Below are 24,055 nucleotides of genomic sequence, written 5' to 3' on the forward strand. Positions count from 1 at the left end.
AGAAATTAAGCAGAAGGAGCTGTCAGTGGCTTTCAGGGTAGGGGAAGGTTTGCAGCAAATTTGGACGTCTGCCTCCTAATTCTTCGTCCTGCACCTTGATGTCAATTCTATGAAGTACATTTTGATCTAGTATTAACTAGACAGTCTAGATTGATCTAGATTGAGCTAGACAAAAGATTAAATGTAGCTACTCCTGCATGTCACCTAGTTCAAACCTCCTCCAGTCTTCCATCTCAAACTCAGCTAATGCCAGAGCCATGCCTCTACAAGAACCCAAGCAAAAGGTACCTGTATAGCATAACAGACCTAACTGGCCCCCGGAATGATGGATGCCTACATAAGACAACCCTTCAACTTACTGCTTCAATTCAGGCAATTTGGTTTAATGGGATGCCTTCTAAAATAAAAAAAAGAACGTGTTTAAAAGTATTTTCTTGCATACACCCAGCTTACCTTCAGAGCCAATTGGATCTTCAATGGCCAATCAGAAATCCTGCTGAGCAAAAACTCCACTTGGTTCTACCTACTTTCTGAAAACACTTGGGAAGTACCATGTTGGGGACCCTGATCTATCCCATATGTCCCAATCAACAATCTTTCTCGCAAAACATGAACAACCATATGGCAACATCATTCACTACAGAGCAATGCTGTCAAACTTTTTAGGAGTCATCCATAGACCTCCCTCAATTCTTCCTCAAAGCACTCCACCCTCCGTTATCTGTTGAGAGGGTTCCAGTTATGTCCTTGCAATAGCATGGTGGCTTAGGCAGACAGGACCCAGTGGAAAGAGCACATGTAGGCCGACAAGAGTTCACCATCAGCTCAACTTGTCGACCTGTTGGAAGTCAGAGCTCTAGGATGCTTACCCGCAGAACATGAAGATGGTGCTGGACAGAGGGTCCGTTGTAAGAGGAAGGGTCTGCTGGAGACACAGCTGTTCACAACCACCGTTGAAGCCATCGGAACAATCAATTCCTTTGGAGTAGTCATAGCAGCCAGTCCCATCCTTCATGGGCCTCAGCTCCTCGGGGCACTGTATGGAGAAAGGCGAGGGAGATGAAGTCAAAGTGTATGCACCCATTCCTTTCTCCTCGTGGCAAGTTTCCCAGGAATGCTTCTTCTCAACGCGAAGGCTTACAAACTGGCTAACAAGACCAAACTGAGTTAAAGGAGTGACAACATAATTTTCTTCATCCAAGAACAATTCAAAACAACAATCATAAAGCTGGCAACATAAAATCCACAACATATTATGGTAGGAAGGTTCTTCAGTGGTCACATTGCACCTTGAAAAAGAAGCTGAGAAATTAAGACCCCCCCAACAGATGCCCTTGCCTCCATCTCAAGCCAACAAATTGAAGATGAGCAGCACAGTGGGTGAAGCATCTCCCACCAATGGTGCTTCTGCTTTCAAACTTCTCACAGAAAGGTTAATCATTATACCTGCTAGTAGAGCAACAAACAATGGAAGCTTCCCAGGTAGCTGAATTCTGCACATGCCCATCTTTATCCATTGTTGTTCCTCTATATATTTCTGAAACAGCCTAGGGGTGGGATGTGTCCAGCTGTCCAAGTTGGAATAGGGCCAATCAGGGTGCAGCCAGCTTTGTCCTGATTGGCCCTGCCCCTGTGGCTCCTGCCCTCTGGCCCTGGACTCTAGCCTCTTTGCTCTCAGATGCCTCAGTGCCTGAAGCCAGCAGCAGGTGAGAGGGTCCTGGAGGTATAGCTAACGAGGGCCTCTCGCCTGCTGACTGCCTGCAAAGGAGCTCTGTATCCGCCCTGCTAATGAGCTGCCCAATCCCTGCCCGCCCCACTTGATTTGGCTGCGAGCTGCAGCCCAAAGACACCTTAAGCTGCCAGGCCAGGGAAGGAGACCCTTTCAGGGCCTGTTCATAGGAACAGGCTTTGAAGCTAGTAGTGTATAAAAATAAAACCTCAGTTAATGAAGGGCAACCAGCAGTGCATCAATAATCAGCTAAGCCTAGAACAAGAGCAGAGCCTTGATTTGTCTTGAGATTAAAGGTAAAGGTATCCCCTGTGCAAGCACCGGGTCATGTCTGACCTTGGGGTGATGCCCTCTAGCGTTTTCATGGCAGACTCAATATGGGGTGGTTTGCCAGTGCCTTCCCCAGCAAGCCGTTTACCCCCCCAGCAAGCTGAGTACTCATTTTACCAACCACGGAAGGATGGAAGTCTGAGTCAACCTTGAGCCAGCTGCTGGGATTGAACTCCCAGCCTCATGGGCAGAGCTTTCAGACTGCATGTCTGCTGCCTTACCACTCTGCACCAGGTACACAAATATGCAAAATCTACCCGGAACAGCCGATTCGGCCACCACCGCACACAACCCTACTTGTTCCATGGATTTGTGTTCTTTTTCTGTTATTAGCTGCAGTCCAAGCCACGGCTGCACTGTATCTCAGTCATGCACCTCTGTTCAAAATGTATGGGAAGAAGGGAAATATATTTCAGAAGCTTACTGAGGAAAAAAATAGTAATTAGAGGGATCAAAAGTACAGTTGCAAATTAAGTGATGTCAGAGCCTAGATGGAAGGCACCTGATACAGTATCCTTGGTGAAACTCAGCAAGCCTCAGTCTGGCCAGTGGCTGGGTGGGAGACCACAAACAAAAAACACGGCATAAATAAAACCAAATTAATACTGTCTTCATGGAGCGTAATTATAGTTTATAATCTGCTGTTAAAATCACCACGGCAGTGAACATATAACTGTGCACTGGAATATATGCACAGATGCACCATATTCATAGAGCTGTCTAATTTTGAGCTCCCCACCCCCGCAAAAAAATGCATTTTTATTCTGTCATTTGAAGGAGATTAGGACCTCATACATAATTTAGGATAGGAGAAAATGCCTGTTCCAAGGCCACCCAGTGGCTTTATAGCTGAGTGTGGAGAACTCTGGCCTCCGAGATCTCACTTGAGCCACTAAATCACAGAGATTCACAGTTTTGTTAGGTCTATGATGTAATTATGACATGCCTTGGGGGGAGGGGGAGATTCAAGAGGCTAGTCCTCCTGAAATGTAGAGTTGGGAATCCATGCTGGTTCTGCTGTCTCTGCCTTTATAAAGGATCAGGCATTTTGGAGGCAAACAGAAAGAGACAAGCAAGGTCTTGCAGAGGGTATTTCATGGTACCCTTTCCCTATTTCCTCTTCCTCTTTCCTGGCAGCCTCTATAGCCCTTTCATATTCCTGCTTTTTACTCTCCTTCCTACCCACCTTTATGTCCTCTCCCCATTTCAGGTTTACTTCCTCTCCCTGGAAAAATTCTGGCTGAGTTGCTTAGTAGCCACCATTGTAGGACTGAGCCCAGATGTACAGTAGGGGGGGCTTTCTTCCTTCACTCTGTCCTACTCACAACCCAACCCAATCTTATATGCCCCCACACATACACTTCTCCTCAACTTCCCTTCCTTCCCTACCCATGACAGATTCTCTGCAGGAAAAGTCCTGTTTTGCACTGGCTGCCATGAAGCTGAGTTATACATTAGATACCACTGGTGGTCTAAGTTGAGGAGGTAATGTGTTTCTGATAGGACTTCTGTTCCCCTCCCCCTTGGACTCTCTTAAGTTAGTCCATCTCCATCAGGGGGCATGACCACTATAGGTGGGACAGGACATTTCCCAGGGTTGGTTCAGCCTCCCTGTCCACTCCTGCTCCCCTCCCCAATTTTTTGTTTTATAGAAAAAGCTTGGCATTATTGCTGTGGTTGCCTAGCAATCCCAAAAAGCCACTGAGAGTTCCATCATCATTGTCTTAAAGCTACAGGTATTGTTTCTGTTTGAGGTGGGGGGATTTTAATCCTTTGATTTATTTTACATAAATATTTCACATTTATCTAAAACCTGGGATTTCCTTCAGACTTGTCAAGAAATCCTCCTGGTCTGTCCCTAACCCCATCTTGCAGCTCTATCAATCCTATTCCTTTATGGCATTGTTTGGAAACAGATATATTGATTATTATAACTTGGTTAGCATCCCCTAGGAAAGTTGTACTGAATTCAGTGGGCTGATGTAGATTAAGAAAAACAAGGAGTTAAGATCCAAATGGATTTGCTTCAACATTCTTAAATTGGGCAGCCTGTTCCCCTGGTGATATATACTTGATTTCTACCAGCTGGAATTCTGATCCAATTCTAGCTTCCTCTTTTAATTTCATCTTTCTTACAAGCACAGACTCTCCCAAATGATTAAAAAGGAAAGCGTCTGGCACTATCAATCAATAGTGGACCCTTATTAAACTGCACTCCAGTTTTACCCTTATTGGTTTCTTTCAAGTAACACAGAAAAAGTCCATAGCAGGGGATGAATGTGGCTTAAGAGCAGTTCTCAATTAAGTCTGTATTATGAAATTCCCAGAGATGAGCTGACTTGTAACCTAGATGCATGCAGGCAAAGCATACACATCTTCTATCCAGTAAGGGAAAAGTTGAAAATAAATTTGCCATGCATAATTAAGTCAAGAGAAAAGGGGCGTGCACCAAGGTAAAACTACTGGTTTTTAGTTATCTAGATAACTAAAGTAATTAGTCTGATAGCTCAGTCAAATCATGACACATGGCCCCCTCCCAAATACACACATGGTTGTCAGCTCTGTCAGGGCCCTCAGCTCTCCTGGGAACTCATTCAACCTGGTAGGGGCCAGGACAAAACAGGTCCTGGCCTGGGTTGAGGCCAGGCATTGTCTGGGGCCAGGGACCACAACAGATTAGTACCCACAGAGCAAAGGGCCCTGTGGGGGGCATAAGCAGATAGGCTAGGCCACAGTTGTGAAGGGCTTTAAAAGTCAGAACCAAGACCCCGAATTTGATCCGGGCCTAAACTGACAACTAGTACAGCTGCCTCAGCACTGGCTGGATATGTGTCCTTCAAAATGAACCAGTGAGGACCCAAGCAGCTGCATTCTGGACCCGCTGGAGTTTCTGGGTCAAGGACAAGGGTAGGCCAGTGTAGTGCGAGTTATAGGAATCTAGTCTAGAGGTGACGGTCACACGGATCACTGTAGCCAGACAGTCTGGGGGCAGGTAGGGTGCTAGAAGCCGTGCTTGGTGAAGATGATAAAACACCATGTGCGCTACCCCTATGACCTCTGCCTCCATCATAAGGGAGATGTCCAGGACCACTATCAAGTTCCTTGTTGTGGGCGAGATTTTAAGTTGTCCCTGCAAAGTTGGGAAGATGAGCTTCCTTTCCTGGTCAGCCACAAGACCTCCATCATGGAGGGGTTGAGTTTCAGATGGCTGTGCTCTAACATTCCAGCAATGGCTTCCAAACAACTGGCAAATGTATCCAAGGGGGAGTCTGGGTGGCCATCCATAAGGAGACAGAGCTGGTTGTCATCCGCATCTTGATGGCAACCCAGGCCATAGCTCCAGACCAGCTGTCCAAGGGGACAAATGAAGATGTTAAATAACATGGGGGAGTATACCGCACCCTGTGGTGCCCCACAAGGGAGCTCATATAGGCACAATAGAGACTCCCCCACATACACCCTCTTTGTCCGGTCCCAGAAAAAGGAACACAGCCATCACATATCCCAGTTCTGGTGAGGCAGTGGACCAGAAACTCATGGTCAACCATGCCAAATGTCTCAGGAAGCAGCACAAATATTGCCAACCTGCCCCGATCCAGCAGGCGCTGGATATGCTAGGTATGCTAGGTAATAAAATTCAAAGGCTTCAATCATAAAACTGTAGGGAACCTGCTATGTACACTACTTCATATGTTCCAATCTTCAAAATATATGAAGAGGCCTGATGCAAAATCAGACCACTGATCCATCATGCTCAGAGTGATCTACTGGCAGCTACCACACAAGGTACTTTTAAAACTGGACATGCAGAAAACTGAGCCTGGTATTTTCCATGTATGAAACACAAGTTCTACCACTGAGCCACACCCTTTCCCCATTTTACTATGAATCTGCACCAATTACTTTATCTGTTTTTTGCTTCCCTCACTCTAGATCAGGGGGTAGTCAAACTGCGGCCCTCCAGATGTCCGTGGACTACAATTCCCATGAGCCCCTGCCAGCATTTGCTGGCAGGGGCTCATGGGAATTGTAGTCCACGGACATCTGGAGGGCCGCAGTTTGACTACCCCTGCTCTAGATGTTTCATTTGACATCCACATCTCAGGGGGGGGGGGAACTGGGGGAGAAGGAGACAAATTTATTTGTTTGCATAGTTAATTCAAACAAAAAAAAAAAAGGGGGGGGAGAAGGAGGACTCCTGGCAGCACTTCAGGGCCCTGGGTAATATGCTTCTTGTTTAAATAAACCTGTATCATCATGATTAACTTAATATCTGCAAACTATTTTGCACTTCCAAGCGCTCGATCTTTAATTGCAAGCAGTTCATCATCTCCGCACCAAGTCGTGGGCACGCCAGAAGCTTCAGGGACTCTGCCAAACAGCAGGAGCTCTGCAAGCAGACTGCACAGGGAGCCAGCAAGCACCTGCAAACTGAAAACAGGCAATCTAGGGGGTGGATGTGTGTGAGGGAGAAGTAGGAGCTTTGTTCTGTTGTGTGACGCCAACATTGGTGTGACACCCAGTGCTTCTCAGGAAGTGCCCTGGGCTCTATGCTTGCACACTGTTTTGTTATTTGAGCCCAGCCTTCAGTGTGTGGTATTCATTTACTCCCTTAATCACTTCTTCCAGCTGACAAAATAACCATTCTATTCAAGCCTAGGAAAACTGTCACATGACTGCCCTTTCGCTGAATCACCAATTGATAACTGCATCTTGGTTGGTCAAAAACTACCATCACAAACACACACACACATCCATAAAGTGACTATATGAAGCTGCCCTCCACCAAGTCAGATTAATGGTCCATCTGAGCTCTGTACTGATTGGCAGTAGGTCTCAAGAAACTCAGGCACAACTGGATTATTTTAAATGGGAGGAGCCAGAGATTGAGCCTGGAACCATCCCTTACTGTTCTGCTGGCCCTCAAACTCTCTTCCACTCTACCACCAAGATTTTTGCCAATTGTCTTGACTCTGAGGCTCTCTCAGCCTCGCCTCCCTCACAGGGTGCCTGTTGTGGGGAGAAGAAAGGGAAGGTGATTGTAAGCCACTTTGAGACTCCTTTAGGTAGAGAAAAGCAGCATATAAGAACCAACTCTTCTTCTTCTTCAGTAATATCAGGGCTCTCTCAGCCTCACCTTCTTCACAAGGACCATTTACGCACTGGGAATTTCACTGCCCCAGCTCCCATGCAGAAGCACAAATCAGGGGGTGGATGAGGCACACCAGACCAAATGCTCCCCCATGTGGGTGCAGGAAGAGTGGGGCAACCTGCCATAAGTAAAACTCTAGCCTGCAGCCCAGAATGAAACCTCCAGTGCATAAACCGTCAAGGTGTCTGTTGTGGGGAGAGAAAAGGGAAGGTGACTGTAAGCCACTTTGAGACTCCTTCAGGTAGAGAAAAGTGGCATATAAGAACCAACTCTTCTTCTTCTTCAGTAATATCAGGCTTTCTCAGCCTCATCTCCCTCACAGGGTGTGCGTTGTGGGGAGAGGAACGGGAAGGAGAATGTAAGCCCCTTTGAGACTCTTTTGGGTAGAGAAAAGCGGCATAAATCAGCTCTTCTTTTTCCAATCTGCACATACGGCTCGAGGCCTACTGCTCCATATGGACTGACCCTTTTGCCTGGCCTTTCAGTTAATCCTACTAAGCCGCCTGCCTCATACTAAGAAATCAGTAAAGTGAGCTTCTCCAGATGCTAACCAAAGCCAAAAAGAGAATGCTAAGCTTCTCTAGATGCAAAGCCGAAAGCCGAAGGCTAGCCAAAAGCTTTGTAGAGTCCAGTTCTCTTCTAAAACAGCAGCCTATGCCTTAGCCTTGCAATAGCTTTTCTTGTAGAGACTTCAAGGCAGGCAGTCCTCATGGCCAGCACAACCTTTTTCTGCATGCCAGCTACAGTCGCTGGGTGCATGCCAAGTGAACACCCTCATGCCCATTTCCTGAGAGCGCCTAAAGAATCCTATCAGTTATTGCTGGTATTGATCAGCCCGCCTTGGGAGGCAGAGAAGCAATAATTACTGTGAGTTTTAATCAATCCTGCGGCAATTCGGCTGCAGTTCAATTTGTGATCTGCCTTGCTGGTGACACAAGGTGGGGGGGAGGTCTGGAAATTATTAGAAAATCAATAGCCACCTTGGCCAATAATTCTTTCTGGATAATCGTAGGCAATGTGTCCCTAGTTGGGACACCCCCCGCAAGAGCTTTATCCTGGATGACTGAGGTGCAGTATAGGGAGGGAAGGTTTTGTGCGAGCTATTCATTCACAATGTAACCAGATGCTATAGTATGTGAGGTGGGGGCAAGACCCAGAACAAATACCTAATATAAGAAAAAAGTATTTTCCAGCCTCTGCAAAAGAGGGACCGGGGAGGGGGGTGTCAATGGCTCACTTTTTTTTTTGGGGGGTGGAAAATGGCACACAATCAACCATGCAAGTCTTCCAATAGATTGCATTTTTCATTTGTGAAAGAGGGAACTGTGATTTCTGCCAATTCCGCATTCTACTGCAGACCCCCACATAACCCCCTCTGTTGTTCCTGACTCTGCTAGGAACACAATGTGGGGGATTCCAATGAGATGCAGTGGGGGGAGGAAGTGGGAAAGTCATATTTTGTGAAATCTGTGGATAGTTAGATATTTATCAGTCAAACTGAACCATCCCACAACATGAAACAAGGGGGACAATAATGTGGGCAAACTATGGCAGCTATGAAAAACCAACTCTAGGTTTGCACAACCCTTTTGCCACCCGGTCAGTCTTTTCTCCTCTTCTGACTTTATAATAGCCATATTAAGCAATAATATAATCATTGCAATAATAAGCCAACTGGACAAATTATGGTTACCAGTCTGCCTGCAAATCAGAGTGAGATGCCCACATTCAGGGATTTCCCATTTGGAGAGAAACCTACTTTAATTGCAGTTGTTAATTCTTTTCCCAAAACAAGCTTGTTCCATGCTCATAAAAGGTGAAATATTACAGCTTTAATAGAGCCTGAACCCCCCTGAGTGTTGACCCGCTCTAAATGAGATGTATGTTCAGCAAAGTTTGCTTAGTTTACCTACAGCTTTCATAGTCTCCCAACAGTGAATAAAATCTGATGTTACAGAAGGTATAATTTTTTTTTTGGGGGGGGTGTATGTGTGTTCGGTGTGTATGTGGTTTTAAAGCCTGTTTCATGGGGCCACAGCCACGGAGAGGAAAATTTGGCAGCAATAATGAGCTGAGAATCATGACTTCATACTCCCTGGAATTCCCGGGCCATTGAGGAGGATGGTCTAAAGCAGGGGTAGTCAAACTGCGGCCCTCCAGATGCTGGCAGGGGCTCCAGAGAATTGTAGTCCATGGACATCTGGAGGGCCGCAGTTTGACTACCCCTGGTCTAAAGTGTAGGCTAGAGATATAGAGAACTGCCTCTTTGTGCAGTTAGCCAGATCACACAGTCTAACAACACCTACTGTACAGGAAACAGTTACCTGACTTCACTCTGCCCTACTTCATCCTCCTCTATATTCTCCCTGTCCTTGACATTCCCCTTCCGATCACGTAAGGAGGTGGGGGACAGTATCTATAAATTACTGCTGGAAAAAAAATAACCATTGGGAATGTTGTTTTGTGGTTGGTATAACTTTGAGCCTCTTGTGGTGCAGAGTGGTAAGGCAGCTGTCTGAAAGCTTTGCCCATGAGGCTGGGAGTTCAATCCCAGCAGCCGGCTCAAGGTTGACTCAGCCTTCCATCCTTCCGAGGTCAGGAAAATGAGCACCCAGCTTGCTGGGGGGTAAACGGTCATGACTGGGGAAGGCACTGGCAAACCACCCCGTATTGAGTCTGCGATGAAAACGCTAGAGGGCGTCACCCCAAGGGTCAGACATGACCCGGTGCTTGCACAGGGGATACCTTTACCTTTATAACTTTGAATCTTGTAATTCGAAGTTGCTAATGTTGAATTTTGTCATTTGTAAGCTGGAGTTAGTTACTTGAGAGATTTGTACATAAAAGAGCTGTATATCTTTTTGAGAAATCAGCTCTATATATGGAGTTTTGTAGAATGGAGATAATTTAATAAAAATATTTTTACCTCAAAAAAAAATGTTTACCTTCCACCACATCAACAATCTTCCCAATCCTTGACTTTATGTTTCCACTACTTTGCCTTCCCACATGTATCTGAAAGACCCATTATGCACGGGGGTTTTAGCGCACATTCGGGGTGGAATGGCGGCGACTAAAATCACGGATAACGCACGGAGCCGGCTGCAACCGGCTGCAGCTTCGGTGCATGCCGCCGAGAAAGCCGCGTCAGTGAAACGCGGAAGAAAGCGCAGCTTCCGGGTGAGCGGGGCGCAACCAGAAGCGGCGCCCGGATCGGCGCGTGCATAATCGGTTACTCTGGGTTTTGCCGCCGTCGCGCCCCGCCCCGTGTATAACCGGTATGCGTCGCGTCTTCCCCCTCCGCGTTTTCCATGTGACCCGAAATCGCCGTTTCGGCGGCCGTGCATAATGGGCCAAACTGAACACCAAGCATGGCATAAATTGTTCACCAAGCAATCAGCACATTGGTCTCATGTCTAAAATGGAGGAGCAGGGGTTTTCCTGGAAATTATTTGTCTAGGACAGGGGTATCAAACAGCGAATGCTGGCAGGGGCTTCTGGGAATTGTAGTCCGTGGACATCTGGATGGCCGCAGTTTGACTACCCCTGGTCTAGGAGATATGGTATTGTATTGTATGGATATTGTAGGCTATTTGATTGTGAACTGCCACAAGCCAGCTTGCTGGGAATGGCAGTATATAAAATACAGTAAATAAAAAGAAATAAACAAACAGTGGCCAAAAAGTTTTCGGTTCTTGCCTCTTTGCACCTTTTTGTTTTTCTTCTACGGCTCTTTGCAGGTTTCTCACTTTTTAAAATTTGTCTTATTGAGATAGCAGGCTGGTTTTCAAGTTGGGGAATGTCATTTCTTTCAAATGAGCTATGAATAGGCGCACAGATGTACTTAGACCAACCTTTCTCAATTTGTTCACTGTTGAGAAACCCCTGAAACATTCTTCAGGCTTCGGAAAAACCCCAAAGTGGTACAATTGTGCTGAATGCATTTGGGAAGCAGAGCTGTGGACATACTCAGAAGGTGAATAAAAAAGGTGAGATGAATAAAAGAGAAAACCTATATGCCCAGCCAGTTTTAAACAACACATACATACAAAAATGAGCATCCCAATAGGTGATCCCTATTTAACATTATTCAAAGACAGGAGGTTGTCAAAAACAGTGACCATCAAGAGGAAGCAAACTTCTGACAGTGCAGAAAAAAGCATCTTGAAAGGCAGTGAAGACAAAGGAGATTAGGGGTCATTTCTCTAAGCATGCAGGAAGGATGTGAATCAAACAGTTAGTGCTGTTCTCACAAGGTATTTATTTTCACACTAAAAGCCCTGAAGACAATGGAGCACTAACTGGCTGGAGCCAAGGTGAAGGGCAGGAATGCATGTGATTTGACAAAAGAAGGTCCAAATCATATGTTTGGGTGAAGAAATGAATCAAGAACAACTGTTAAGTGTTTGGAAGCTCTTCTGTCACCTAATCAGACTAACAAGAACTCATATAATGGTTGTCACCAGGAGCGTTTATGCACTGGAGGTTTCATGCTGGGCTGCAGGCTGGAGTTTTAGTTGTGGCAGGTTGCCCCACGTCTTCCTGCACCCACATGGGGGAGCATTTGGCCTGGCACACCTCATCTGCCCCCGATTTGTGCTCCTGCATGGGAGCTGGGGCAGTGAAGTTCCCAGTACATAAACGGTCCAGTAGACCTACTAAAATTTTCAGAATCCCCCCCCCCCTTGTCTTCTGGAAAACTGCATATTTTAGTGTGCTATGTGTCACCTCCAAACTCCAGCTCTAGAGCTGAGAAAAGCTGCATATTTAGTATCCTGGGAGCAGAGGGTAGGGTGCATCTCAAGCATGCCCACTGCTATCCTGACATTGGAAGAAAAGAGAAGCATAAATAAAAAAGAGGAAACTGCTTGTTTCTTGTCCCTATAGACCAGGGGTAGTCAAACTGCGGCCCTCCAGATGTCTGTGGACTACAATTCCCATGAGCCCCTGCCACACTTGCAGGGGCTCATGGGAATTGTAGTCCATGGACATCTGGAGGGCTGCAGTTTGACTACCTCTGCTGCAGACTGTGTCCCTGCATATACACACTCCCAACACACACACATGCACAGATTAGATGAGCTGAATAAGGAGCTATTTCTAACTTGCCTACTTTTTGGAGCAGAACAACCAATTTTAAGGGACATTCCTGAAGGTCGTGGTGAGAACAGAGCTGCAGAAATCCCAGAGTCTCCTAAGACCATACAAGCTATATTTAGCAAGATCTTCATATTAACTCTCTGGGCATGGAAGACTTTTTGGGGATAGGCTGACAGTCATGAATATGGAGGAGGAGGATTCTCCTCTGCCATATTATTATCTGACCTAAAGTTCATTTCCCTGGGGTATGCAGAGGGATATAATATCAGTGTTTGTTAAATGAGGTCCACTCCCCAATACGGTTTGTTCCTTCTAAACATATTTGTTGTTTGGTGAAACATCATGATAATATAGCTGACTCTGGGAAAAATCAATCCATATTGTGCTGGGACAATTGAAAAGATTGCCCATATTCATCAAGCGACAAGAAAATAAATAACTAGTTAATTAACTAAAATAGTGTCGCTGGGGAGGGGTTTCTCATTTGAGCTGGCAGGATCACCATGATCCCTCCAAAACAGCTAAAAGAGGTATCGGTCAGACTTTGCACCAGATATACCCACCAGCCACATGGCAAAAATGGCAGGGGAGAAGGAGAAGAGAAAGAAGATGAGGAAAAAAATCAAAATAATTTTTGGCTAAACATCCAGAAGATGTTTCTGACAGAGTGTTTCCTCAGTCGGACAGGCTTCCTTGGGAGGTGGTGGGTTCTCCTTCTTTGGAAGGTTTTTAAGCAAAGGCTGGATGGCCACCTGACAGAAATACTGATTCTGTGAACTTAGGCATCTTCTGAATGGGTGGGCAGAATGGATTGTGTCAGTACTTGGCTCTTATGGTCCTTATGAAATATCTCTTATGAAATATCAATCACCATTTTTTCTTCCAGGCCAGACTGGACTAGGGTTCTGTTGTTGTTGTTGTTTTGGGGTGGCATCATCTGGGCATGGAATTGGGGTCAATGTGGGTGGGCAGGTAGGTGTGAGTTCCCTGAATTCTGCAGGCGGTTGGACTAGATGATCCTGGATGTACCTTCCAACTCTATGATTCTGCAATTCTAAGAAGTTGAGGCAGAACTGTTTTGATATCCAACTTTTCACTACCTGAAGGACTCCCAAAGCACCTTACAAACATCTTTCCCTTCTTCTCCCTACAACAGACACCCTATGAGGTAGGTGGGGCTGGGACAGCTCTGAGACAAACTCTAAGAGAATTGTGACTTGGCCAGAGTCACCCAGCTGACTGCATGTGGAGGAGTGGGGAAACAAACCCAGTTCTTCAGATTGGTGTTCACCACTCTTCAACCATTGCACTATGGTGAAGGTAACAACAAAGGCAATTACCAGCTTGAAAAGTGTCTTCAGCTGGTGACTGCAGAATTCCTAGGTAATCCAGTGCCTTTCAAATGTCTAAAATTCAACTGATGCATGAGCAGTGAGGGGACCTGGGATTCAACCCCCAGCCACAGAAACCTGTTGGGTGACTGTTGCTGTCTTACAGCCTAAGCCAGGGGTAGTCAAACTGCGGCCCTCCAGATGTCCGTGGGCTACAATTCCCAGGAGCCCCTGCCAGCATTTGCTGGCAGGGGCTCATGGGAATTGTAGTCCACGGACATCTGGAGGGCCGCAGTTTGACTACCCCTGGCCTAAGCTATCCCACTGGGTTGTTGTCAGGCTCCATTAGGGACAGAAGAATCATGTACTCCACACTGATCCCTTTGACAGAAAAGCTCAATACAAACTGATGGGTCTTCTTCCTTCTAACTTTGAATATCCCCCACCTCTCTCTCTCTCCCCACCTCTCTCTCTCTCTCTCTCTCTCTCTCTCTCTCTCTCTCTCTCTCTCTCTCTCTCTCTCTCTCTCTCTATCTATCTATCTATCTATCTATCTATCTATCTATCTATCTATCTATCTTTAAACAGCCCGTGGCGCCACGGGCGCCACGGACTATATAATTCGTTAAGCCCCCTAGAGGTGGGCTTTGTCCGTGATGAGGAAGGGTCCGGGTTGGACCCTTCCTCACGACAGACAATCGGAGGGACCAATCGGCAGGCTCCGATTCCCAGGCTGAGCAACTGCGAGCCGCGCGCAGCGCGGCTCGCAGTTGCTCCCGGTCTGACGCTGCGGGAGGCGCAAAGCGCCTCGCGCAGCGTCAGACCGCCGCCCGAGGGAACCCCCAGCAGTCGCACGAAGCGCGGCTGCTGGGGATTCCCTCCTTGCCGGTCTGACGCTGCGGGAGGCGCGAAGCGCCTCCCGCAGCGTCAGACCGCCGCACGAGGCAACCCCCCTTTCAAAACCCCTTTTTATAAAGGGGCTTTGAAACTAGTCTATCTATATTTTTACACCATACTTCCATACAGCTCTGGGCATTTTACATATAACATATAACTTCATGGGGTAACTACATAGAACATTGCAGCAAATATGACAAGTATAACAATCAAAGCATAACATAACATGCTTTAGGCTGAACCTGCGTTGAGCAGAGGGTTGGACTAGATGGCCTGTATGGCCCCTTCCAACTCTATGATTCTATGATTCTATGATAACCAGAACAATATTTAAACAGGAACAGGAACATTGACATAGCTATGGGTAGGTCGGATTCTTCGGTTATGGGAGGGGTTGTATGGGGTGGGGGTGTTTGGGGGCTGGTCAAACTCAAGCAAATGCCTGGTGGAGGAACTCCCTTATCTTGCACCCAAAGTGGCTTATAACAATTTTTTTTTGGGGGGTACATATACACTTTAATGAAAAACAAATCAACAACAGATCATCTACATTTTGGGCCAATCCTGCTTCCAATGGGCCAACTCCTCAAGGGCCAAACAGACCAGGATAAGAGTCCTTTGACTTGCACTCAAGGTTTCATGCCTCTCTCCATATCCAAACTACACATGGAGACAGGAAGAGCTTAAAAAAAAAACACCCTTGGCTTAAATGTTACAGATGGCAGCAAAGTTCCTCCTAATTCGGAGAAAGAGACTTTCCACGCCAGGTTTTGGCTCCAGTTTCCCTTGACAACTGCAGTGGACTTTCAAGGAGAAGGAGAAGGAGAAGGAGAAGGAGAAGGAGAAGGAGAAGGAGAAGGAGAAGGAGAAGGAGAAGGAGAAGGAGAAGGAGGAGTTGGTTTTTATATGCTGCCTTACCCAAAGGAGTCTCAAAGCGGCTTACAGTCACCTTCCCTTTCCTCTCCCCACAACAGAAACCCTGTGGGGTGGGTGAGGCTGAGAGAGCCCTGGTACTACTGCTTGGTCAGAACAGCTTTATCAGTGCTGTGGCGAGCCCAAGGTCACCTAGCTGGCTGCATGTGGGGGAACGCAGAATCGAACCCAGCATGCTAGATTAGAAATCCTCACTCCTAACCACGACACCAAACTGGCTCTCAGATTATTTAAAGAAAAAAAACATGGGGGGGGGGGACTCAAAAGGGGAAAACAAGCAAACAGCAGCAACTGGCAAACCATATTGTGTGTGAGGAAGGGAAAAACCCAGTGCTGCGGAGAAGCCAAATCCATTGCAAGCCAAGACCCACGTTCAACCGGCCCAGCTGTGTGTGTTGACCATGGGGGTCTTTCTCGGGGATGCAGCGATGCAGCACACAAATTCCAAGGTAGAAACTCGTAGGAGGGGCCCTGGCTGTAACTGGATCATCATGGACATATTATCTCGCCAGCGCACCATCACCAATGAGCAACTTTTCTGGTTAGTAGATCGTGTGAAGGACATTCCATGGCCGCCATTCTGACTGCCTGGAAACCCCGGGAAAAGCTACAGAAGCGGCATTTTCCTTGGGTGCTCTGACGGACGGCAAAGAATATACACCGATGGGGCTTACGACTACCAAATGCAACTGAAAATGGGCAAGGGAAAGCAGAGACTTTGAAGGTGAGATTAAAGGAAATCCATAATGTGAAATCCACTGACTTGGGCCATTTGCTCAAGAAAATGGACATGCAGACCGTTGGCTGTTTATTTCTCCTTCTTCTAGCAGGACAAAGCTCATTAACAACAAGGTCAAGGGAGAGGAGGGGCGGGGAGGGAGGGAAATATCCTCTTTTTTTTGAGCATCTAAAATGTCTCATTACTGACACTTCCTAACACTGAAAGGAAATAAGTGCGCTCAATTGCCTAAGAGGCTGTGTTTTCTTATTACGAAACTCAGCTCCTTTTCTTTATTGTTACTCTTGAAAAAGAATATTTAATAGGAAGTTTCTGCTGAGAGCAAATTGCTGCCTTCTTAAATATTCTATTGCATCCTCTAAATATTAGCAACAGCTTTTTCAATAACACCTAATAAAGGTATGGCAGAGACGCTGCTGGCGTTTCAAAGCCAACTGGTGCAGAGAACTGGAGGGAAGCAGCAGCCAGCCTGGTGGAGGGGGGGGGGCTGTAGTAGCCCCTCCTGAGAAGGGAAAATGTAGTTGTCTCTCTTACGCAGAAACAATGAGGAGGGGTTTGCAATGAAATGGGATCAAACCAGTCACCACCCATCTGTCTACACAAAGAATGCAGGTTGCTGAGTTCCTGGACAACGCCCCCATTTAGTACCTCCTTAATACTGTTTGATGTCAAACAACAACAGCTGTTGTTGCGGCAGATCGGCTTCATCACATAGTGAATAGCATCCTTATCAAGTCACTGGCACCCTTTAAAAAATCCCCAGTGTGTTCCTGAAGTGCTGTAGGCCAGGGGTAGTCAACCTGTGGTCCTCCAGATGTCCATGGACTATAATTCCCATGGGAAATGCCAGCATTTGCTGGCAGGGGCTCATGGGAATTGTAGTCCATGAACATCTGGAGGACCACAGGTCAACTACCCCTGCTGTAGGCCACGGGTTGGATAAGAGGCTGAAGAATGTGGCCCAGCAGCTGTCACTACCCTGACTTAGTGTCTAGGAGTTGTGGTTGTGCTGATGGGGGACAACCAGTGGAAACTGAATCTGGACAAGTATGGAGGTACACTGCATGAGGTGGTCAGCTTATGTTCTTGAAGAGATTCATCTGCCAGTTCTGGATGTGCTCAGACCAGGTCTGGCTGGCCATAAGAAGAGTTTAGGATGTTCTTGGTTTCCCCCAAGAAGGCCAGGATGACCGCTGGAATGCCTTTTATCAATTACATTTTGTAAAGAGGCCATTGTCACTTCTTGACTCTGGTGGCCTGGCCAAACTATGTTCCAGGCATCTATGGCTTCAAAGATGGATTACTGTAACATACTCTATCCCTGTGGTTCTCAGCCTGGGGGTCAGGACCCCGTTGGGGGTCCAACAGCCCTTTCACAGGGGTTGCAGCAGGGCAAGCAGCTTGGCTTTGGAGGCGCCATCCACACATCAGCCTTGCGGGGTAGATTGAGATAGAGCATTTGTCTGTCTGGAGCAGCAGAAAAGAGTGAGATTGGCATGGTGGGGCAACAGGAAGAGCTGAACTGAGAAACCCCAGGAAAAAAAGCAATTTATATGCAATCATGAACAATGGATCTTCACGCCATTGGTCAGTTTTGGTTTAATTTCTGTGAAGGAACACTTGCATAATTTTGTGGTTGGGGGTCACCACAACAAGAGGAACTGTATTTAAGGGTCATGGCATTAGGAAGGCTGAGAACTACTGCTCTATGCCTTTGGAGCCAGCTCAGAAACCTCTGCTGGAAAAGAATATGGCTGCCCGACCAGACACTATGATCACATTACTTGACAGCACTATGTACTGATTTGCTTCTTGCCAACATGGTTAAGAGCGGCAGTCTCTACTCTGGAGAATCAGGTGTGACTCCCCACTCCTCCTCCACATGCAGCCAGGTGATGATCTTGGGCTAACCACAGTCCTCTCAGGGCTCTCTCAGACTCACTTACCTCACAGTATGCAGGTGGTCGGGAGAGGAAGGGAAGGCAATTTTAAGTGGGGTACAAAAAACAGCTCTTCTTAATTCAAGATGCTGGTTATAAGCATTAAAGTTTTGAATAAGCCAGGGATGCATGTCCAAACCCCCACACAAGCAATGATCCCCTCTCCTCTCAGTTTGTCCGTCCACCCAAGTGTTTTCTTCATGTCCTCACTGTGGTTCTGCATTCTTTCTTGTTGCAGCTACCCTTGCCTGAGAATGTGCATGGAGTCCCTTCTGGATGGCATGTGAGGTCATTCATTTTGGAAGAGCTATCTATCTAGAAACTACTTACCTGGAATTCAGAAATCTTTCAGCTATTCCAATTCTGTGACGCCCTTTATGTACACTGACAACAACAGCAACAACAAGCCCATTTTTCCAATCATGCAATTCACCTTGAGGGGTTTTGTGTGTGTGAGTTTTTAAAGAAACAATGTCTTTAAAAATAAGCACATACAAATAGAGGAAGATGGTTGAAGATGTACAAGAATGACAATGTAGATGCACAGCCACTTGGGAAAAAGGGCCTGAGCTGAGAAATGAGTATGAAGGGAGGTTTGGAACAATGGCAGAAGGGAGCAGAAAGGCGGGCAAGCGGAAATGGATAGCAACACGAGTATATGGACAAAGAATGGAGAGAAGGGGAGAACTGCAAGAAGAGCCAGAGCCGGCCAGAGAAAAAGAGACAGAGACAGAGAGAGACAGAGGCAGGCAGGCAGACAGCTTAGAACAGGGGTAGTCAAACTGCGGTCCTCCAGATGTCCATGGACTACAATTCCCAGGAGCCCCTGCCAGCATTAGCTGGCAGGGGCTCCTGGGAATTGTAGTCCATGGACATCTGGAGGGCCGCAGTTTGACTACCCCTGGCTTAGAAGGACATCCAGCACTGGTGAGAAAGGAGCTTTACTAGGACCTGGGTCTGTCTGAAGCAGCACAAAAAAATCAGAGTCCTTTTAAGAGGAACAAAGATTTATTCCAGGCATGAGCTTTCGAGTGCAAGCACTCTTCCTCAGACTATGTTCTGTTATGGCATGTAAGGCAGAGGTAGTCAGCCTGTGGTCCTCCAGATGTTCATGGACTACAATTCCCACGAGCCCCTGCCAGTGTTTGCTGGCAGGGGCTCATGGGGATTGTAGTTCATGAACATCTGGAGGACCACAGGTTGACTACGCCTGATGTAAGGAGTTCATAGTCTGGGGAAGAGTGCTTGCACTCGAAAGCTCATGCCTGAAATAAATTTCTGTTGGTCTTAAAGGTGCCACTGGACTCTGATTTAGTAGGACTTGGAAAAGTGAACCTGTCCCTTCTTTTAAGCAGTTTGTTTCCGTGACCATGCTAATGGAAGCTAAATCCTGCCCGACCCCAATGCAGTAATTGCATGTCTGTAAGTCAGACAGAAAGAAAAGCCACACACACACACACACACACACACAACCATTACCACTCCTCTCTGCCTCCGAGACCAGCGAAGGAGAGAAGCACCAACTCCACAAATAGAGCACAAAACCTCTTCCCCCCCCCCCCCCCAGTAGCAGAAATTGTTGTCTTGCAATCCCCGGGGTACAACTATCTGAAGAACTTTTACCATTGTGTCCTCTGGCTCCTCATTAGAAGCTTTTAGCTTAATACTTTCTCTGTTTTTTCCCCCCAAGAACCCTTCCTGAGGCAAGTTGCTGCAAATGTTTTGCTCAACAGCAGCTTCTATTTTCCCTGCTCCGCCCCCCACCATGTGCCTTGTCATTTACAAGAACAGCCCATCTTTCTTTTCAGATGTTCAGATTCACCTGTCTCTTGAGCATCTCAGCACAAGTCACAATGCCCGACACTTTGCTAACACGTTCCATTGGCCAAGGGCTCTGGAAATGCAAGAGTATAATGGAGGCACCCAAGTTATAATCAAACGCTGCCGATGCCACATCGGTGTATGAATTTTTCCCCAAACCCTTTTCTCTTTGTCCAAGGCACTTTGTCTAGTATCCTAGCTTTCCCTCAATTTATAGAGCTCGGCAGCCTCCCCATTTCTCCTCTCAAATGTCTGTCCTTCCACTGATAACCATCTTCAAATATTTAAAAGGGTGCCATATAGAGCAGTGGCCCCCAACCTTTTTCAGGCTGGGGACCAGGAGGGGGGGGAGGGAGGCGCGCCTTCCCCCCCCCCACCACGATTGGCCACCTCCCGGAGCAGTGAGCGCTGCGCTGCAGGGGGAGGCACCAGCGCCCACAAACGCACAGGCGCGGCAAGTCCACGCATGCACATTTGCAATCCCTCGCCCCCATGCCTTCCCCCCACAGCGCGGTGCTCACTGCACCGGAAGGCGGCCATCGCTCACGGCGCAGCGAGTGTGCACCTTTGGGGGTGCGCTGGCACCGGTGCCTCCCTCCCCCCCCCCCCCGCTGTGGCCCAGTACCAAGGACTCCACGGCCCGGTGGTTCGGGAACACCGATATAGATGACGGAGCAGAGATGATCTCTCTTGCCCCGGAGGGACGGACAAGAACTAATGGGATTAAATTAATTCAAAAGAAATTCCGTCTAAACATCCTGAAGAAGTTCCTGACTGTTAGAATGGTTTCTCAGTGGAACAGGCTTCCTCGGGAGGTGGTGGGTTCTCCATCTTTGGAGATTTTTAAACAGAGGCTGGATAGCCATCTGACAGAGAGGCTGATTCTGTGAAGGCTCAAGGGGGAGGCAGGTTACAGTGGATGAACAATAGGGTTGTGAGTGTCCTGCATAGTGCAGAGGGTTGGACTAGATCAGGGGTAGTCAACCTGTGGTCTTCCAGATGTGCATGGACTACAATTCCCATGAGCCCCTGCCAGTAAACGCTGGTAGGGGCTCATGGGGATTGTAGTCCATGAACATCTGGAGGGCCATAAGTTGACTACCCCTGGACTAGATGACCCAGGAGGTCCCTTCCAACTCTATTATTCGATGATTCTATGATTCCACAAGTGGCTCAGAGGCTTATCAATTTGCCACCTGGGTACAATGTTCAGCCAGGCACTATGCACTTTTCTCCCTCCCAGACATTAAACCTGTGGTTGGGTCATATGTAACTCCTATTTCCAACGGTAAATATGGGCTCCTGAGTGTTTCCCCCCCCCCCCCTATAAAACACAAGAACGTGCATACAAAGAAAAGTAGCAAGTAAGGGTTTAGAGCCCTTCTGCCTGACAGGATAGATTTCTATATGAGTGGAATTTTGTGGAGGAGCCTCCAATCACAATGAGCCTCCACCAACACAGCCCAGACATGGATCTACCACCTCCGTGTCATAACAGGTTGATGACCATAACTGCTGTGCCCCCCCCCTCCAAATGCATGCATGTAGATGGGCTTTATGCCCTGCTCATGGATCCCCAAGTGGAGAAGAGTCACAGCACTGAACTACAAGCTGCCTTCAGCTACAAGGAAAGGCAGGATATTAATGTTTTAACAAACAATAAATACAACTCTTTGGAGAGACCTTCTCTGCAAGCCAGCTTTCTTTCAAGATAAGCAATAAAAATGATCACAGTTAATTATCCTTTTCATTATTTTCCTTCAGCTTTCCGGCTTTCTTTATCTTGCTGTCCTCGCTGCTTCCCATGACAATCCGACTGATGCAGAGAGACAAAGAAGCGGTAAGTAATACTTCCAGGCTAACAAGCTGCTTTACTTATGGGAAAGTGGGATGTGACAAAGTTCCCGCATAGCTGGCCTCAGCTTGTTTCACAGCAACTGATCCCTCTGAAGCACAATGTTTTGGCTTATGCCAAAGAAAGGGTGAGTTGAGCATAACAGATAGTTGCAGATTGCCTGCATGCTTTACCGCTGTATTCAACCATTCAACAGCGTGGTTCACACAATTAACCAGGAAGCACCTGAGTGGTTGTCTGTTTGGCAAGGCATGCCTACAAAATAAGGGGTATAGATTTGGCAATGGGCTGTAAAAGTCCTGACCTGATTTATTTACTAACCGGAAGAAGAAAAAGCCTGAAGTGCACAGATTGCTGCATCGGCTTCTCTCATCCATACCCTTCTCTCGCCCGCTGCCGGCACAGCAGCAGAACCTGCTTGAAATCGCTGCATTGTGGATGTGGCCGGACACATCATGACGACTTATGGGAGTCATTATTTTGTTTGTCTTACAAACATCTGGGGGGGGGACACACAAACACACACATAAATAAACAATCACTGTCATCAGCATCCACTTTCCTGTAGAAAGTTCTTTCCAAGTCTCACTGCTGACTGAGCTGCCTTATTTGTATGAGCCTGGCTTTTCTTGTGCACAAATGCACAAGAATTCACAATGCTGGCTCCAAATATTTTCACACAGAAGATTAAAAGGAAACCCCTTAGTTCTGACTGGGTACTAAAACAAACAAACATACAAGCACACATTTGGTAGTCAAACTGTGGCCCTCCAGATGTCTATGGAATACAATTCCCATGAGCCTCTGCCAGCAAACATTGGCAGGGGCTCGTGGGAATTGTAGTCCATGGACATCTGGAGGGCCACAGTTTGACTACCCCTGCGTCTAGTCCATAATCTAAAAAGAGGAGGGGGACAAAACAGACAGTGTCCAGAAGGGTTGTGGCTCAGCGGAAGAGTCTCTGCTTTGCACGCAGAAGGTCCTAGGTTCCACCCCAATCATCTCCAGGAAAAGGACCAGGTAGGAGGTGGTGTGGAAGACCTCTGACTGAGATCCTGGAGAGCTGCTGCCAGCCTGAGCAGGTAATACTGACTGTGATAGACCAAGGGTGTGATATGGCAGCTTCATATGCGTGTTCCGAAAGACGTTATTCAGAGAGGACACTACCAATGAGCACATGGAACAGCACTTTCAATTAAGCATGCCTAATTACATTGGTTGCAATGAGCTTGAGTGTGCTGATATCCTCCTGGCACTGTGGTCAACCGACACTCCATACTGCCTCTGCACAATGTTACAAATGGAATCCTGTGGAACATTTTGGGTATATTTGGGAGAAAAATGACAATTCCTAGATGTATAGCATAAGATGAACTTAAGGGGAAGGGGGGATAATTTGTGCAAAGGGTTTTTTTTTCCCCTTTGTTTCTTTTCTTTGATTTATCTAAACACTATGGAAAAGGAAGAAGAGGAAGAAGAGGAGTAGCTGGGGGGATTCATTTTTTACTACCCAAAGGTGTGTAAACTGGCTTACAATCACCTACCCTTCCCTCTCTCTACAACAGACAACCTGTGAGCTAGGAGAGTTCTGAGAGAACTGTGTGTGACTCAAAGTCGCCTAGCTGGCTGCATGTGGAGGAGTGGGGGAGTCAAACCCAGCTCTCCAGACTAGACGCTGCTGCTCTTAACTAGGACGCCAAGCTGGCTCTCAACACATTTATCCTCCTCTAAGAAGGTCAAGGCAATTCTCTCCTCCCTTACTGTTTCTTCACAACCATTAGGTTAACAGTGAATGTGAGATTGCTCCCAAGCTTGCCAGTGAGCCTCAGGCAAAACGTGGAATTGAACCCAGATTTTCCTTATGTCTCCTTGCAGACTTCAACCAATAACAAAATGGTCTTTGTAGTTTCAGGAAGGTAGCCATGTTGGTCTGGAGCAGAAGAGCTAGATTCGTGTCCAGCAACACCTTAGGGACTGTTGGAGTGTCTCTAAGATTTAATGAGTCAGGCATTCTCATGAGTCAAAGTCCCTATGTTGTAAGGTAACCATCTCCCATAATTTTGAGAGACGCCATCACTCAAAATAGCTCTTTCTTCTTGCCAGTGTTTTGGAGGTTCAGCCTTCAGGGTTGCTTCCTGGAAATGAATCTGCTCTCCAGCCCACCCACATTAGCCTCTCCTCTCCCATCACCCTAGAGCCTCTTGTGGCGCAGAGTGGTAAGGCAGCTG

At 47.0% G+C, this 24,055-nt stretch overlaps 1 protein-coding gene across 7 annotated transcripts in view; it reads right to left on the minus strand.

Annotated features, from left to right (window-relative positions):
• The window catches only part of ASTN2 (astrotactin 2), a 754,634-nt gene that overhangs the window by 253,300 nt on the left and 477,279 nt on the right, over positions 1-24,055 (minus strand). For all 7 annotated transcript variants that reach the window (XM_077305065.1, XM_077305063.1, XM_077305067.1 and 4 more), the window contains one exon: positions 870-1,036. In XM_077305065.1, the coding sequence (XP_077161180.1) occupies positions 870-1,036 (167 nt within the window). The remainder of the gene's footprint in view (positions 1-869; positions 1,037-24,055) is intronic.

Source organism: Paroedura picta, chromosome 12, assembly GCF_049243985.1.
Source record: "Paroedura picta isolate Pp20150507F chromosome 12, Ppicta_v3.0, whole genome shotgun sequence".
Taxonomy (NCBI): domain Eukaryota; kingdom Metazoa; phylum Chordata; class Lepidosauria; order Squamata; family Gekkonidae; genus Paroedura; species Paroedura picta.